This window comes from Melampsora larici-populina (genome assembly GCF_000204055.1).
Source record: "Melampsora larici-populina 98AG31 unplaced genomic scaffold MELLAscaffold_19, whole genome shotgun sequence".
NCBI classification, from domain to species: Eukaryota; Fungi; Basidiomycota; class Pucciniomycetes; order Pucciniales; family Melampsoraceae; genus Melampsora; species Melampsora laricis-populina.
Window position 1 is genome coordinate 302,822 of NW_006768783.1, and position 17,691 is coordinate 320,512.

Below are 17,691 nucleotides of genomic sequence, written 5' to 3' on the forward strand. Positions count from 1 at the left end.
TCAGCAAAGACTCAGCAATACCCCCGCAGAGTACGTGTAGTTTTTCTTCATCCAATATTCAAAGAAAAGTTGGCAAGCTTGGTTTTCTCCCAAAATCATTATTTAGGAATAGTCCGAAAACACCGACAGTAACGGGAATGAGAAAGCTTTTTGGATCACCAATGTTAACTGAAAGCATGATTGATGCCGCAAAAGCGTCATGGAACCTGTCAGCAAAGTTAGCGGCCGAACAAGTTAAAAACGCCCCAACCAAGCCAGCAGCAGAACTCGTACCGGAATGCTACCATGAATATCTCAATATGTTTGAAAAGTCCAAGTCGAATGTACTACCCCCACATCGACCTTATGATTTTCGAGTTGACTTAGTCCCAGGAGCCACCCCTCAAGCGGGCAAAGTCATACCATTATCACCTAAAGAGAGCGAAGTACTAACTGAAATGCTGGAAAAAGGTCTTGCTAACGGAACTATTCGAAGAACAACCTCCCCATGGGCCGCCCCGGTCCTTTTCACTGGTAAAAAGGACGGTAATCTACGGCCTTGTTTTGACTATAGAAGGTTGAATGCAGTCACGGTCAAAAATAAATACCCTTTACCGTTAACAATGGAGTTAATCGACAGCTTGCTGGACGCCGACAAATACACGAGCTTAGATATGAGAAATGGTTACAATAATCTCAGAGTAAGGGAGGGTGATGAGGCTAAACTAGCGTTTATATGCAAAGATGGACAGTTTGAACCTCTCACTATGCCGTTTGGTCCAACTGGGGCTCCCGGATTTTTTCAATATTTTATTCAAGACATTCTGAAAGCTCACATTGGACGAAATGTAGCTGCTTATCAAGATGATATACTTATTTACACTGGCCCAGGTGTAGATCATGAAGCAGTCGTGAAAGAAGTTCTTGAAATATTGAAAAAGCAAAATGTGTGGCTCAAGCCAGAAAAATGTAAATTCTCTCAGAAAGAAATCTCTTACTTAGGTCTAGTCATATCAAAGAATCAAATCAAAATGGATGCAAGCAAAGTGAAGGCAGTTAAAGATTGGCCTACTCCAAAGAATCTGTCGGACGTACAGACTTTTCTTGGGTTTTCAAATTTTTACAGACGGTTTATCAGTCATTTCTCCAAGATAGCAAGGCCTCTACATGAGTTATCGCAAAAAGGAATTGAATTTCAATGGACAGAAGAGAGAAATCATGCTTTTGAAACCCTAAAAACCGCATTTACAACAGCTCCGATATTAAAGATAGCTGACCCTTATAGGCCATTCGTAATAGAATGCGACTGTTCAGATTATGCATTAGGGGCAGTATTATCGCAAGTATCTGAAGATGATAGTGAAGTGCACCCGGTAGCCTATTTATCCAGATCTCTCATTCAAGCCGAAAGAAATTATGAAATCTTCGACAAAGAACTTCTGGCAGTAGTAGCAGCATTCAAAGAATGGCGGCAGTACCTTGAAGGTAACCCCAACTGGCTTAATGTAATAGTTTACACTGATCACAAGAACCTAGAGTCCTTAATGACCACGAAAGTACTCACACGTCGACAGGCGCGTTGGGCAGAAATCTTAGGGAGCTTCGACTTCGAAATCCGCTTCCGCCCAGGTAGACAATCAACAAAACCGGACGCACTATTGAGAAGGCCAGATTTTATACCGAGCGAAGGGACAAAATTATCATTTGGACAACTGATTAAGCCTGAGAACCTGCCGGAGGATGCTTTCATTGATGAACTTGAAATTGCGGACATGTGGTTTGTGGATGAAAATGAATTGAATGAAGGAAACATTACTTTAAATAGACAAAACGACGAACTTCAGGATAACGATGAAGAGTCACAGCAAGTTTTAAATGACACTGAAATTATATCGATGATCAGAAAGAAATCATGTCAAGACGAATTTATAAGCAAGACTCTAAACTTATGTCAGGAAATGCCCAAATCAAAATTGTTGAAAGGCTACCACACAGTCGAAGGAGTATTGTACTTCAACAACAAAGTTGTAGTACCTAATGATGCTGACATTAAACTGAACATCATGCGTTCCAGGCACGATAGTCGATTGGCTGGACACCCAGGGAGGATGCGCACGTTAGCATTAGTGAAACGAGCATTCCATTGGATGTCAATGAAGGCCTTTATCAACAGGTATGTTGATGGCTGCCAGTCTTGCCAAAGGGTGAAGGCAAGGACCGAAAAGCCATACAGAAGCTTACAACCGTTACCGATTCCACAAGGACCTTGGTTGGACGTATGCTACGATCTTATAACAGATCTTCCGTTGTCGCAAGGATATGATAGCATCCTAACCGTTGTTGATTGGCTTACTAAAATGGCACACTTCGTCGCATGCCGGAAAAGTATGACATCGGAGGAATTATCGAAGTTGATGGTCAAGGAAGTATGGAGGTTGCATGGAACACCTCATACAATAACTTCAGATAGAGGAAATATTTTCATCTCGAGAGTGACTAAAGACTTTAATCGCAGATTAGGCATCAAAACACAGTCCTTGACGGCCTACCATCCTCAAACGGACGGACAGACAGAGGTAACAAATAAAGCGGTCGAACTGTTCATACGGCATTTCACTTCGTACAAACAGGACGACTGGTATGACTTACTACCATTTGCCGAGTTCTCGTATAACAATAATCAGCATTCATCCATAGTTGTATCACCCTTCAAGGCGAACTATGGGTATGATGTTAATTTTACAGATGTTCCATCAAGCGAGCAGTGCATACCGCTAGTAGAGCAACGAATGGAGCAGATCAAGATGGTTCAGCAAGAATTGAAAGACTCGATGAAACTATCGCAAGAACTGATGAAGACACAACATGATTCACGAGTACGAGAAACACCACAATGGAAAACGGGAGAGAAGGTGTGGTTAAGCAACAAACACATTTCAACTACCCGTCCCACTGTTAAGTTCTCTCACAGGTGGTTGGGACCGTTTGTCATAAAATCACGTGTCACAGAAAATGCTTATAAACTTGTTCTGCCTAAGTCAATGAATAAAATTCACGCAGTGTTCCATGTCAGCTTATTACGAAAATACGAAAAAAGCAAGATTCCTGGTCAGGAGATCACTCCGCCTGCACCCATCATAATTGAAGAGAATGAAGAATTCAAAATTAATCAAATATTAGATAAAAGAAAAAGAGGAAGTAAAACTGAATACTTGATCAATTGGAAAGGCTATGGAAGTGAATTTGATTCATGGGAACCGTCAGAAGGACTTCAAAATGCGCAAGAAGCAGTTAATGAATTCAATCAAAAGTACCCAGGAGCTGAACTAAGGTATAAGAGGTCAAGGAGAAAGTAGAGAGGGTGAGGCTTTTTCCCACAGGGTTTTTTAATGCCAACCCGTGGAAAGATGCTAACCTGCAAGAGGAGGTTGAGTCATAAAGGGGGGAGTGGTGTTATGAGCTACTCAGTATAAGGATTACATACATATGTTTATACTGTAACTCACCTATAGTACTTTGGTGAGAGGAGTCTATACTAGACTCCTCACGTAGCAATCTATATCTTATCATAGAACACCCTTGGTCTTGTCTCTTGCATCTTCACACGCCCAGAGTCCTATCACTGGGCACATTTTCAATCCTCCATATCTCTGTAGCCCACATACAAATATCCTCTGGACCCAAGAAAAGTCCTCTGCGTCTGATCATCCTACACACACATCTCTTCAAATCCCTCCCTTGCCGCCAGGAAAGTCCTTAAAATCAGACTTGAAGAACTGGTTTTTGTGTAACATCTCAGCGTGTTTGGTGTGAACTTTTGACAGGTTGGTCAGTTTTCTGCCTGATTTTGGTGTTTTTTGCAAACTTCACAGTTGCATTGCTCTGTGAGTTTTCAATAAAATTGGAATTAAGCTACACACATGTGTGGAGATTAAGCGGGCACACAGCTCTTTTCTTTGGTCCCAAGGATATTCATTTACAGGATACATAGATATGGAGAGTTGAAAACATCCCCAGCAAAACTTTTCCGGCTCATTTGCCAAAGTTGTGGTATAAGGTATAAGTCCCTCTCTCGACTACTTGTTTGTCTAAGAGGGACTTAGTTAAGTTAGCTATAGAAGCATTCCTGTGTCCTCCAGTTTCCCATTCTTTAAGTGTATGCAACACACATTTACCAATTTCTTGTCACAAAAAGGTCAGTGAGTTGGTTTTATGCCAGTCACAAGGGTACAAACGCAGTTTTGTGATGGATTCAAAAACATGTTAGGTTATATGCAATTTGGGGTTCACTGCCATTGTAGTTTATTTGAAATTTGGACAATGTTAATCAAAGCAAATCACAGGGATTTGTGAAAAAAACCAATGTGTCAATATCATAGACTACCTTTTTGTGCAACCTCACAAAATATTGAACAGAGCTTCTTATTAGCCTCTTACACACGCTCCTGCCACTTTTAGCACTACTTTATTTGAGCAGAGTGACACAGTTGAGCTGTTGACTTCTTGTAAATCTGGGTCTTACTCAACACAAGGCCTACGTGCGAACGTCAACCATCCAAAGTCACTTGATCTGGGAGTCCAATTTCTTTGCAATCCACAACTTCAGACATGCAAAAAGTGGAAATGTGGAACATTAACACTTACGAAAACGAGGTATAAAAATACCAGCAGGCAGAAAGGTTTGGGCGAAATTCCCCAGGCTAAGTGCCTAGGAAGATAAATTGCTTGAATAAAATAATGACGACCCTACGGGGTGGTAGCGGAATAACAACACACAACACTAATGATGACCATAAACAAAAAAGAAAGGAGAATAAAAAAGACGAAATCAAAAGATAAACATAAAATAAAAAATGAAGAAAAGAAAACGTAGCATCCCAACACTAAGGGCGCGTTCACTTAAGGAATTTCTGACCAGAAATCACATTCTGTAATTTTTTTAATGCAAAAATGTAACGTGCCCCACCAAATAGACATTTTAAATTTTGCAGAATGTGATTTCTCACCAGAATTTGCTTAAGTGAACGCGCCCTAAACAAAGAGAAGGACCTAAAAAATCTGAAATTAAACCAAATAACTTGAAACAATAAAAGAACATGATAACAAACACTTTCAATAATTAAAATAAACAATCAAAAAGACTAAAAAATATTCCTTAACCAGAAGCGGAGAGGGTGGGTGGGTTGCTAAAAACCAAAACAGGATAATGATAATAGAAAAAATAGGCGAATGTGAACACGATGGGAATAAAATTCGATGAGTGGTAAACAGCTATGACATCATAGCTGTGTTTACCATAAATATCAAACAGAGTCCGACCCGTCAGACAAAACAACCTGTAGTTCACAGTCCGAATTTTATCCACATTCCCATCGGTTAACAACGAGTTGCCAACAACTAGTAATACGTGGAAAACAATGGTACCGTCGTGCCTTCGGGTACCATCTGCCATTTTCTACTATTCACTATAGGTTCATTGTGGAGACCTGCCTAGCTATTTGTTTATTTTGCTTATGCGTTTTTTGTTTTTCTACTATTCACTATAGAATCTTGTTGCTATATGAACTTGGGTGCTCTCACGAGGTATCAGATATTGTTGACCTAGAGACTGTGGTGAATCGTGATGATGAAGTGGATTGAGAGGATACAGTGAGTAATAATATTGTAGATTTTGTTAAGTTACCCTGTCTTAAGTTGATTTGGTTGAGTTTTCCAAAGAGAGTTTACGAATCCAGAGGGCTGATTGAATTGAATTCAAGCCAATTATTAGAGGTTGTTGATCCAAAATCGAATTTTGGTAAATAACCTTCAAGTCTTTCATCGAGTTCTTGACCTCTTCCTCTTCATTACCAATTGAGTTCTCTGTTTTCCTCTTTTCTTTTACTTTACTATTCTCGGTGAGTTCTCCTCAATCAACTTACCCTTTCATCTCTTTACCCTGATCTATCCCTTTCTTCGTTCAACTCGTTTCTTGATCATCGATTTATCAATCCCAACTCTCATCGCATTCTCAAATCATTCATCCATCTATTTATTCGTTTATAATCGAATTCTTATCATCAATCAATTCTCAATCGTCATCATGGGTCTTATCCTACTTCTAAATCGATTTCAACTCTCTTGGACAGACTTTGATTTACTCTCCCTGGGTTACTCATTCTTCTTTACCTTTCTTTCATTTCATTTTACCTTCTTTCATCTCATTCTCATCTCATCTTATTCTATCCATATTTCTTTCCAAACCGTATCATCACACCTAACCTTCATTTCTCTCCTTTTGACCTTTATCTCAAACCAGTCACCATCACTCTATCTCATACGCCTCCTAATCTTCAATCTTCGATTGGCGATCCATCTTTCAGGCCTCAAAATCTCTCAACAGCAATCAATCCATCGATCACAATCCCTCGATTTCGTCATCTGAGAAACTGAAAACATTCTATATTAAAACATCCATCCATCAAAACAAAACAACTCATTTTGATCAAGGCTTATCATACCCCAACAAAATGATCTCTGATGTGATCTCTGGTGGATGGGGTGACTCGACAAGGCCTAGGAGTCCTTCTCCCGGTCGCGGTGGTCGATTTGATGACGGGGGTAGACGATCACCACCCCCTTTTAACGATCGCTGGTCTTCTGCTCATCCCGATCGTTCCAACAATGGTCAAGCTCCTTATCGAAATCGCTCACCCGACTTTGGTCTGTCTCTTCTTCATATCATTCTCTCAGTCTTTGGTCACTCATCAATACAAACTCCTCTTTTCTCATCATCATGTCTTTAGGTCGAAAACGTCGGCGCGACGAATCACCACCAAACAGTCGAGATCGATACATACCTAATTATGAACGTGAGCCTTTTGACCGAATCACAGTACCACTTTAGAGACCCTACATTTTCCATCGATCCTCAAGGTTCACTCTGATAGTCTTCAGTCAAACACATGGCTTTGTGACCCATATCCCCTCATACATTACCCACAACATCACCACTTCCCAGACTCCGACACACTCTTCGTGCCACTGAAAGAGCGATATCCCGTTGACAAGATTTTGACTCATTCTCGTTCGATCACTCCCCTCTTGGGTCTTTGTCTTATGAATTGCTCTTTTTCAGATCGCGTAGGCCATGGCCCTCGATATGGACCTGGTCCCGACGTTTTCGATGATATGTATCGGAATAGCAGTGGCGGTGGCGGTGGACATTGGGACGACCGTTACAGTAACTCTCCCGCCAATGATCGCTCCATGGGTGGAGCACGTCCCTCGTCAGTCCCACGAAGACTCAAGTTTTCCTCCCCATACCCACATACCCTTGCTGTCAAAGAAACGGGCGTACCAATCGGTTCTTTTCTTTCTGCATCCAGGCGCTCGAACATGCCACCACCTTCAGAGCTTCCCCACCTGGTCACTTTTCGTTACTTTGCCGAATTTATGCGAGCTACCTCCCCTCATATTGCTGACGATAAAGACAAGCTAGCTGAACAGTGGAGGAGATACCGGCAAGATCACAGTCAAAAGCAACTTGTGACATTTTTTGAAGGAAACAAAACTCAGCCATGGTTCAGGGAAAAATATCAACCGGGTCCCGAATTTGAGGAGCTCCGGGCACGTCTGAAGAAGAAGGGCCGAGAAGGTCGAGTAGCCAAGTTTGTTGAAGGTCTACAGAAGGGCGACTTTGACATCGTGAATTATGACTATCTCCGTCAGTGTAGTTTCTTTGCGGTTTCGATCCCTTTGACCAAGAGATTGGCGGCTTTGGTCAATATACTCACCACTGTAAATCATACACGTAGCGATGAGTAAGAAGTTTTCCACTTCCAAGCCTTCAGGTGCCGAGGTCGACGTGAACGCTACCAGCGGTGGATCCGCTACTAAGCCTGAATCCTCCGACTCACCCTCCCTCAACACTCCCGCCTTGGTTGACGGCGCTACAGAAGACAACAAACCCGATGCCAGTGGCTCTCAGAGTTTAGAAGGTAGCCACTCTATCACTTGTGCCCTTGGTCCTCATCTTGCCTGCTTTGACTGACGACCATCATCTGGAACAGAGAAACCACCTGTGGCAAAGTTGGAGGATAATGACATCAGCAAGGACGACCATACCATCCATCTTGAGTCGAACGAAATGGAAGATCATGACGATCCCGATTTTGATTATAGTACCAACATGGCGGACATGTTAGGACCGAGCAACGGCTTGCCAGCTTCTAGCAGTGCACTTGGCAATTTGATTGGTGAAAGTATGAGAGGCAAAGGTGGTTCGGATGACATTGTGGTCCTGCCCCCGTCTGCAAATCAATTATTTATCAAAAGTATCAGTCCTGACATTTCACGAGAGGAACTAGAGAATGTAAACCTTTCCCGCTTTCTTGATTATACGCACTTTTCTGATTATATCGTTCGGCGTCTCTAGCATTGTAAACAAGCAGAAGGATTCGAGTATCTCGCACTTTCTGATCCACATACTGGAAAGAAACTCCATCGTGTGGGGTGGGTTGCCTTCGTGCCTGGGACTGACATGAAAGCAGCAGAAGACAAACTGAGCGAGTCGAAAGTAAGTCGTCGCATCACCATGACCGTGACTTATAGATGGACCCATGTTCATGTGTTGCTCCGTCGTATAACAGATCAACAACTTTACGCTTCACATGATGCGCGCTGAGCGCCCTGCGTACCAGAAGTTGCGAGTTACACCAGGAATCATGAATACACCTTCACGAATCAAGAAAGATTTATCACAAGCCCGTAAATTGGCTGCTTTATTCGAACAAGACTATTATACCACGGGGGCTGGTAATGAGGACGAAAAGCGAGGAAGTACAGCGATCGAAGAACGAATACTATCAATCTTTGAGCACGCTGAGGTAGAGGAAGCCAACGCCGATGTCAAGAAACCCGATCAATCCGATGTAAAACCCTCCGTCGATGGCGGTGATCCAACTGTTGAAGCAACAGGAATTCCAGTCCCTCACTCTCCTGATCCAAAACAAATCCCAGCCGATGAGCAAGAAAGTTTGAAGATGGAGAAGAAAACCTTGGATCTATACCTCTATTATCTGAGAACAGTTTTCAACTCCTGTTACTACTGTGCTTGTGTTTGTGACTTTCAAGAAGAACTGTTGAGGAGATGTGCCAAGCATGTTAGAAAACCTCCGCCTGCACGAACCGAGTCGGCAGTACCTTCATCGGGCCACAAGCGGACCGCGAATCCGGCTCCCAAGGCCAATGAAAGCAGCTGGGCACGTACGTTGGATGATCGGCTTCAGTTACTCCTTGATGCTTCCGAAGTTAATCCCAGAGACTTTGGAGGCGAGAGAATAGACGAGTTTAGTGATATGTTTATCGAAGGTTGTGATCGGTAGCTCACCCGCTTTGTTTTTATTTCGCGTAGTGAAATTCATCGGTTGTGTCAGCCTCAAATCACAGACGAAGGTGCTGGGAAGTTCAGGTGTAAGAACTGTAGTAAACTGTTCAAAGCGATGAACTTTATCGAAAAGCATATTATGTCAAAACATGGCGAAGTAATCAACCAAGACTCTATTGAAAGGGTATGCAAGATCCCCTTTGATTCGTCTTTTCCTAAAAGGGTCCATCATGGTCCGCAGCTTTTGAAAATGCCGTTGACCTATCTTGCTTTTGTAAAATACAGATCAAATATTTGAATAATTACATACTCGATCCTTCGCATACTACTCCTCAACCCCCAACGCCTCCTGAACACTCACAAAACAGATCGCACAATAATAACGGCATGGGAGGGCAAGGTGCGGGTAATAACGGTGGACCGAATGGGATGATGAATATGGGTGGCGGTGGAGGTGGACCAGCGGATTTTCACGCGATGGCAGCTGGTGGTGGAGGCAATGGATATGGACCTATGGTGGGTGGACCGATGATGGGACCCCCAGGAGCGATGGGAGCGATGGGAGGACCCTATGGGGGATACCCTCAAGCCATGTTCAATCCATATGGAAACTATCCAGGTATGCAACCTGCAATGTTTGCATCAGGATCGATGATGGGACCAGGTGGACCGTATTACATGAATGCTGGATACCCGTATGCTCAACCTGTTTATCCAGCTATGCCACATCAACAACAAATGATGCAAACTCGAATGGGATCAGGAGGAAATCAGTCTAGAAGATTAGGTGAAAGGATTTCAAAACATTTTGCTTCGGATGGAATCGGAGAAGATGGAACACCCAATAAGAGAAGTAAAAAAGAAAATGGTGGAAATGAACCGGTGATGATCGCTTCTGATCCTAGATCAAAGACTGTATTGGCTTATAATGATTTAGATGTGATGGCTGGTGAAGAGATTGTATTGAATTATTAAGATTTTATTGTGTTTTTTGTTGTTGAAATTTCTGAATGAATAAAATAACGTTTTTTTCTTTTTTTTGAGATTCTCTATTCTATACTTGGTGTTATCATTTTGGTATTTTTGGGTTGTTTTTGTTTTTGATTCCGACAACAAAAGTGAGAAAACAAAAAGATGAGGTATAGAGGTTTTATTGCTGGATTCAATGAAGAGAAAAGAAGTAAAAATATTGTTGAGACCAAGAGGAAGTTTGAAAATAGTCTTTTCCAAGTTTCCACAATGATATCATAATATGATTTTGACAAGAGTCTGGAATGGATAAGGGAATCTGTGATGAGGTTCATTGAAACCTTTCCTTGGGTGATTGATGACTTGCAGGAGTTGAAAGATCAGTACAAGTTGATTGCTTGGTTGAACAATTAGATATTGACCGGTGTTGTCTATGTAGGTTCCATTCATACCTTAATGGGTTTTCTCTGGTTTCAATTATAACCAGGCCTTAGATTTATAGTGAGTAAACTTATCTGCACAATATGGACCTTACATTGGTAAGAAAGATTGGCTTGGCTTGGCATACAAGCATTCCCTTTTTTAACAATGATTTTGGTCCCAAGACCTTTTTAGGTGGGTATGTTATACATGTGTACAAGTACTTGCAAATAAAGATACAACACGAATTTAGTCTGTTGGCCCCAAACAATACTTGTCAGACTAAACTGAAAAGCTTGTTCTTTTTGAGAAATTTGATTTTTGCAACCTTGATACCTACAACAAACCCTGTTAATCATCACCTCCTGTACTTTTGCTATAATGTCACTTGCAAATGATCTCAAAAACTGTATCATTTGGCTGCATCTGGCTCAGCCAATATGCTATGCTCTATAATTTCGTACTTCAAGAAGGGGACAAATCAATGGGTCAATCCAAACTCTTGACCAATTGTGAAGATTGACATCTGATGAAAGATATGAAATGGACATATATTTCATCTACTCACCAGCTTACTACCAATTCAGCTATATCATCAGCAAGTCTGCCATCCAATGTCACTGGAAGAACCTCGGCTTGAACCCTTGAGTTGATGAGGTCAAGGTGTTCTGGAATGATCAGAATGTTCAAGACCTGCTAGAGTATGCACCACACCATAAGAATTGCACTATGTATGACTGGAGATTGATTATCTGGAATGATGAAATGACTTTCAACATTGGAAGAGGGTGCAGTAGTAAGAATTAACAAGAAACAGCTAGAAAAACTATCAGTATAACTTTTCAGTCCCTTCCCACCACTCAGACTGCTCAAGTGTGCTGGTATGGGGTGTATTCTATGCAAGCACCAAGCTTGGTACACTGAAACAGAGCCCTTGAAAGATGATTTCTGAATCATACATCAATCAAGCATGCATTGCATCATTTTGCACTTCTTCAAGAATTTTCCAGAAGTGCATGGTCTCATCCTGATAGAGGAGTGTTTACCAACAATATGCTTAAAGATCCCAATTTTTGGAATGTCCAAGATTACCTTGTCAAGTTGATATGATTGGCTCAATCTCTGGGTCTCAATCCAGTTGGAATTATCTGGTCAGACCTTGAACATACAGTCTCAGCTACCGGTCCAACCACTGCACTGAAAACCATGTTTACCATGACAACTCGTGCATGTAAGGCTGTTCCTCCTGAGAATCTCAAGTGTTTACTATCCTCAATGCTTGGTGTCATCAAAGCCTATTTGGAGTCAAGGTGAAATCAATGCTCTTGCTGAATAAGCTCATATTTTTCTTAAATGACAAGCTATGTCCATCTCCCCATTTCTCCTGGAAAACAAGTGGTTTATGATTCTTATCATATATTCACATACTCAATCATTGTCCTTGTAGGTAATCATGCCAAGAAAAACTGCTGTCTATTTTCAGAAGTGGAAAGAAGAATATTTACCTAGTATGACATGAGATGTCTATATGTTATCTTTTAGTTGATATTTGATATTGGTTTCTATCTTTCACTTATATTGATTTGAATCTTTTGTTGTCCAAATTGAGCCTAGTACATTGCCAATTTAGAGCAGAAGATTTTACACTTTTCAGAGCATCAGCACCGGGCCTTGTAAACTTGGACTTAACTGGGTTACTATATTGACAGGAGAGAGGGTGTATGCCTAATAAAAATTTGGCAAACCCAGGGCTTTGCATAAATGTGAATGTGGAAACAATACATTGCTGAACAAGTCAGGCCATGTGATACAAGATTATGAGCACAGTTCATATCCAGTGGATTGGATACAACAAATCGATCACCATTTACAATTTTAAGAGGAGGGTTTGGACGCTTTGCCCTGTTGGGTGGATTTGGAAGGCCTATGCGGTTGTCTATATCTGGAGGGTCAAGGTTGGGTTTTACACAGTGTGGATACCATACAGGCTGTTACAAGGTCTGGTGCCTTGGGTTTTCCCCATGGAATTGCGAAACAACCTATATTTTGCTTTTTACAAGGACCGGTGCTGATGCTCTCAGAGGAAGATAATCTGTTTGCATTTTTTACTAAAAACTTATTGAACAACCATTTTCCCGTAAGAATCTAGTATATCTACAACTCAAACAAATCTTCAACCAACTATTACAACTACAAGAAGATTGCCACAGCAAACCAGCTCTCATTGAAAAGTGCATAGTTTCAGGAGGAGCGCTAGTGATCAATTTTAAGTCAGGTAATTCTCATTTATGGATTGTTTTGTTTTGTTTCAATTGTTTTTGATTTCTATTATCATTTTTTTTTCATTCTGTTCTAACCTTTTACTTCTGATGATATCTTCTAAAGACGTGAGTGCACGCTGTAAACTCTTAACATTCACTGTCATTAAGGTACTTATAAATGTTGATCTTTGTAAAGGTACTTACAGTCTCATTAAAAGCTACTGGTTGTTTTTTTGTGTATATATGTTTCTTTACACTCACTATGGTTTTCTTTGTAAAGTTGTTTTTGTTTATGAAGTAATTTTGATTGAATATACTGCAATGAAGGTTGAAACATGATTCACTATAATCATACATATTACTGCAATTCATATTGAAAACTTGTGGAAAAAATATGTTTTTTATTTCGATTTTGAAGAAGCTGTAGCTTTCTGATCGCCCAGTTCCTGGGGTTAATGCTTTATACCACAGAACATGACTCAGTTATTTAAGGAGAGAGCCTGAGGAATACAAAAATCATGGGTTTTAAATGATTAGTCTTCAAGTACTAGTAGTTTATGTGGGCATTTTTCAGACAACACAAGTGTTTTGTTGTTACACCTCTTGCAATTCCAGCTAAAGAGGCATGGCCACCACCTGACCCGCCAAGCTTGTACTCTTGTAATCAAGTCAACGTGAATCCCAACTGGATAGGCTTATCTGCCTTAACCCCTTCTTGAAGAGTTATCAAAGCTCTTCGAGAAGCCTGGGTATAGAGATCATGATGTTTACACTGCAAAGAGTTTCCATTTTTCCTAGGGGAATAATTTTGCTTTGAGAATGAGTGATGAGATTTCTGGAATCAAATTTTCGTCACCTATATTTTTATTTTTTTTGATTGCCTTGGAAAAATGGAAAACTTTTGTAGTGTTAATTTGTTGGTGCGTGTGCTCAAGGCTTGGTTTAGTGTGTAATCGATTTTTCAGAGAAGCACTTATCGCGAAATATGGTCTTGTTTGCCAGCCTAGAAGAATTGACAAATAAAGTCCTCCGTTGGCTCGGCGCAATTGTAGGGCTACAATTATGAGTCTTCCTAGATATCCCTGTTATGGGCATAAGGTTGTCATGTGGGGGCATTGATGTTCAATAAATTATAATTCGGTTAGGGTTGGTGTTATATTTTGGTTTGTACAACATGTGGTCCTTGAAAGAAAATGTGTACAGTAAACAATGCTTCCTTGATAGATGGAGTTGGAATTAACAAGGAAAACGCTTCTTAGCCTTAGCCACTCAAGAGAGTTTCATGCAAGTGAAGAAGTACTGATAAAATATCAAACAAATCATCTTAATGATGATTGAGTGTAGAGTGTTGAGAATGATTTATGTTTTTCCTTGAGCGGCTTGTACGACCGCGTAGATGTTGGCCAAGGTGACCAGGACTGCCACAATTCCGGCAATGACTTTGACAGTGGTGTTGTTTGCGAATGAATGAGAGCGTACACGGAGATTGGTATCGATCGATGTGGTTTTAGATAAACCAGAAAAACTACTATCCGCATGTCTAATCACTGGTCTATCACCCTTCCGGCCACCGTTGTTCTTGTAATACTGTTGTAATGGACTCAAACCTTGTAACGGCTTCTGTGGTTCGATGGTGAGGGAATCTGACCTGAACCTCACTATGGGGTCTAGGGGAGCTAGGGGTGACGACTCATCAGGACACGTTATGGACATCGTCGCTTTTTGTCCAGTGAAATATGCCAAGGGTATAATTGAAAAACTGTGGTTTCATGATACGAATAAAATTAGAGAGGTATTCAAGGAATCAAAATAAGATAATCAACTCACGGAAGGACAATACTGATGGCAACTTGACTTGCGATTAACATTGCATTAACTCCTTCTTTTCCAAGTAAGATTGCTACTATAGCCGAAGGGATAATTCCAACGGTACGAGTAACAAGTCTACGAAGAAGTGCATTTGTTTCCCAACCCAAAAATCCAGCTGAAAGAGATTGACCAGCCATTGTGATGGTCAAAGAAGCTGCCTGTCCAGAAAGTAGTAATGAAAAGGCGAAAACGAAAGCAAGGACCGGCCCCAGTTTCTGCTTTAACAATATGTGAACGGACTCGAGATCTGCTTCTTCTTCACCGCCATTGATGACAAAGTAGAAAGTGGTGGAAGCTACAAGCAAGATAGCAGAGTTTACGACTATGGTTTTCGAAGTAGACGAAGGCATGGTCAGTATTCTTTGTGTAGTGTGACGAATATCAAGTTTTTCACAGACTTAGGGGCAAGGTCATTAGGGATACGGCGATATCAAAGGTCGCATGTGCCAAGTAACTCTTGCAACTTTCTATGCTTCTACGTCTAGGGGGAGTGGGTGCGTCCTGATCGATGATTATTGGGTTCGATTCTAATTTGTTCAAGGTGGGCAAGCTATCTTCAAATTGCACCTTTCCGGATTTTTCGGGAACATACTTATTCAAAGAATCGTCGGATGGCGATGTGAGGTTCGTGTCAGTTGCTGGTCCCTCCGAATCATCTCTGTCCATGGTGGCCAAACTAGCTCCCAACAGGATAGAATGTGGCCCGACAGTGGCACCTAGAAAACGCATTATAAGGCATCGGGTCCTGGTCAGGGATGTGAAAAAAAAGTGAAAGCATCATAGGAAGCTCGCCTATGATCCCAATGGCTGTGTATAAACCTGTTCCTTTGACGATATCTCCACTTGGTAGAAAGCCTCGAATAGCAGCCGTCCAGTCAGGCTTCACCTTGAACAGCAAGATGAGAGCGGCGATGACAACACTCATGACCACGACTGCCATGACGATCTCAAATATCTGCTGCGATTTCTTTGCGCCATCTCCCTTTCTAAAGAAGATCAGAGCAAGGAAAACGTCGAGGAAAGTCAAAAGAACGCCTCCCCATAGTGGTAGCTTTGGTACGAGTCTGAAATCCAATGAAAAAAGACGCGGAGTGATTAGGTACATGGGCAGCTCGCCGTGCGATTGGATGTGCGTCACTTACAAGTTGTAGGCGATCGCTGAACCAAGTAATTCTCCAATGTCGGCAAATCTAAAGTCATGAAAAATGTGTTGGTTGGTGTCTTAGATAGTTGTATCGGCTAGACTTACAACACTGCGATCTCGAGTAGCACCCATAATGGGTAGAGTGCTATCCATCTCCACATCGAGTTGTTGGGTCGAGCGTCAACAGCTGCTCGACAATTCTGGGAAAAGTCTGATTGTACAAATCAATCAGCATCGGATTGCGTGTTCTTATACAATTTTTGAAATGTGCTTACCTTTTCCAGTTATAAAACCAAGCCGACATGCCAAGATTTGCAAGAAAACTGCCATGATGATAGCGATTAATAGGATGAAAAGATGTGCATTCCCGAATTTTGAACCAGCTTGCAAGTCGGTAGCCCACTTTTAATGCGAAAATGGACAAGTTCAGCAAAAAGGGTCAGTTTTGGGCGTTTGTTTTTCACAATCTGGTTATATCCACAGAGTTACTAACATTACCAGGATCGTAAAATGTTACTCTAGCATTGAGAAATTGCGAGTTATATTAGTTGAATTCCAACCACAAAACGTAAAAATGTGTACTCACGAAGCAATTAAACCAGGACCAATGAACTTTGAATGTCTTTTCAAGACACCCAAAATACCAGGAGCCTTGGCTGGAGGTTGAGGTCGTTCACCTTCAACTGTGAACTGAGGTGTTGGGAAATCAGTACTCATCACTGAAATCTTAATGTATTTGATTTTACAGAAATATAAGATGACAAGAGAGTTTTCGTATACAGTTTACTAAGATCGATACTAATTCGAGTAGAAACGAAATAAATAAAATAATCAACTGAAGATTGTATGCCTTCCTGAGGGGTAAGTATAAAAGCAGTAACCCTTCAAGGGTATTGAAAAAATAAAAAAAAGAAGTATTAGAATTATTGAACGTGAAAATCAGAAATCACAAACAACACTTTAAGTGAATGAAGTCGTATGAGGAATAGAAAGGCAAAACTCATGCTGACGTTATATATATATTATCCAATTATCAATCGAGATTTCCGGATAAGCTCTTGACCGTCGAATCGTTTCTAACCGAGATGTTTTGCGCCGTAGTGTTTTCATTTGCTTTGATGCTATGTTCCTTGACATCAACTGGCCTCGTCGCTCGGAGTGGCATTGATTGTAGTCTAATCAATGCTCTTTATCAATACTTGGCCTGGCATCATTGGCCTGAGCTCAGTTTACACCACGTCTTGTGTTGACCAGATCGCCTTGACCGCTCCGAGAGCACAGAAGACTGTTGTAAAGACCAGCAATTGAGGAAAAGTTGAACCTCACATCGCGAGTGTGTAGAAAATCTGACCGATAACGTTCGAATCACATCCGTAAAGTTCACTTGAGAATCCTGTCAGTCAGCAAAACCCGGTTAGCTGATCTGATCATGGTATGTTCCGGATGACTCTTGTGCATAATCTGAATTTGACGGTGAAGGATTGTACTGATCTTGTTTCGTCTTGTAATTTTTTTATAATAGCCTTTGAACGCGCAATAATCGTTCCATTTGCTGAATAAATGACAAGCTGGCATTGAAAGGATTTATGTGAATATCTGGCCTGTCAATTTGATCATTGAGAAATATGATCTAAAGTCCAACCTCTTGATTTGGGAGCACGAGGCTTGACTATACAACACCA

The 17,691-nt window shown here is 41.2% G+C and overlaps 2 protein-coding genes across 2 annotated transcripts; one reads left to right on the forward strand and one right to left on the reverse strand.

Moving 5' to 3' along the window:
- Positions 1-6,488: 6,488 nt before the first annotated feature.
- MELLADRAFT_106666 (uncharacterized protein) lies at positions 6,489-10,321 on the forward strand (the record flags this gene model as incomplete). Its single annotated transcript, XM_007410148.1, has 10 exons — positions 6,489-6,681; positions 6,765-6,830; positions 7,097-7,247; positions 7,347-7,684; positions 7,776-7,958; positions 8,031-8,332; positions 8,396-8,536; positions 8,610-9,340; positions 9,374-9,530; positions 9,632-10,321. The coding sequence occupies 10 exons, from the start codon at positions 6,489-6,491 to the stop codon at positions 10,319-10,321; spliced, it is 2,952 nt and encodes a 983-aa protein (XP_007410210.1).
- A 4,034-nt stretch (positions 10,322-14,355) lies between these two features.
- MELLADRAFT_86561 (uncharacterized protein) lies at positions 14,356-16,726 on the reverse strand (the record flags this gene model as incomplete). The annotated part of the gene is made up of 9 exons (XM_007410279.1): positions 14,356-14,755; positions 14,824-15,187; positions 15,264-15,581; positions 15,685-15,929; positions 16,008-16,055; positions 16,115-16,220; positions 16,285-16,411; positions 16,503-16,527; positions 16,596-16,726. 9 exons carry the CDS (start codon positions 16,724-16,726, stop codon positions 14,356-14,358), a joined length of 1,764 nt encoding a protein of 587 aa, XP_007410341.1.
- Positions 16,727-17,691: the final 965 nt, after the last annotated feature.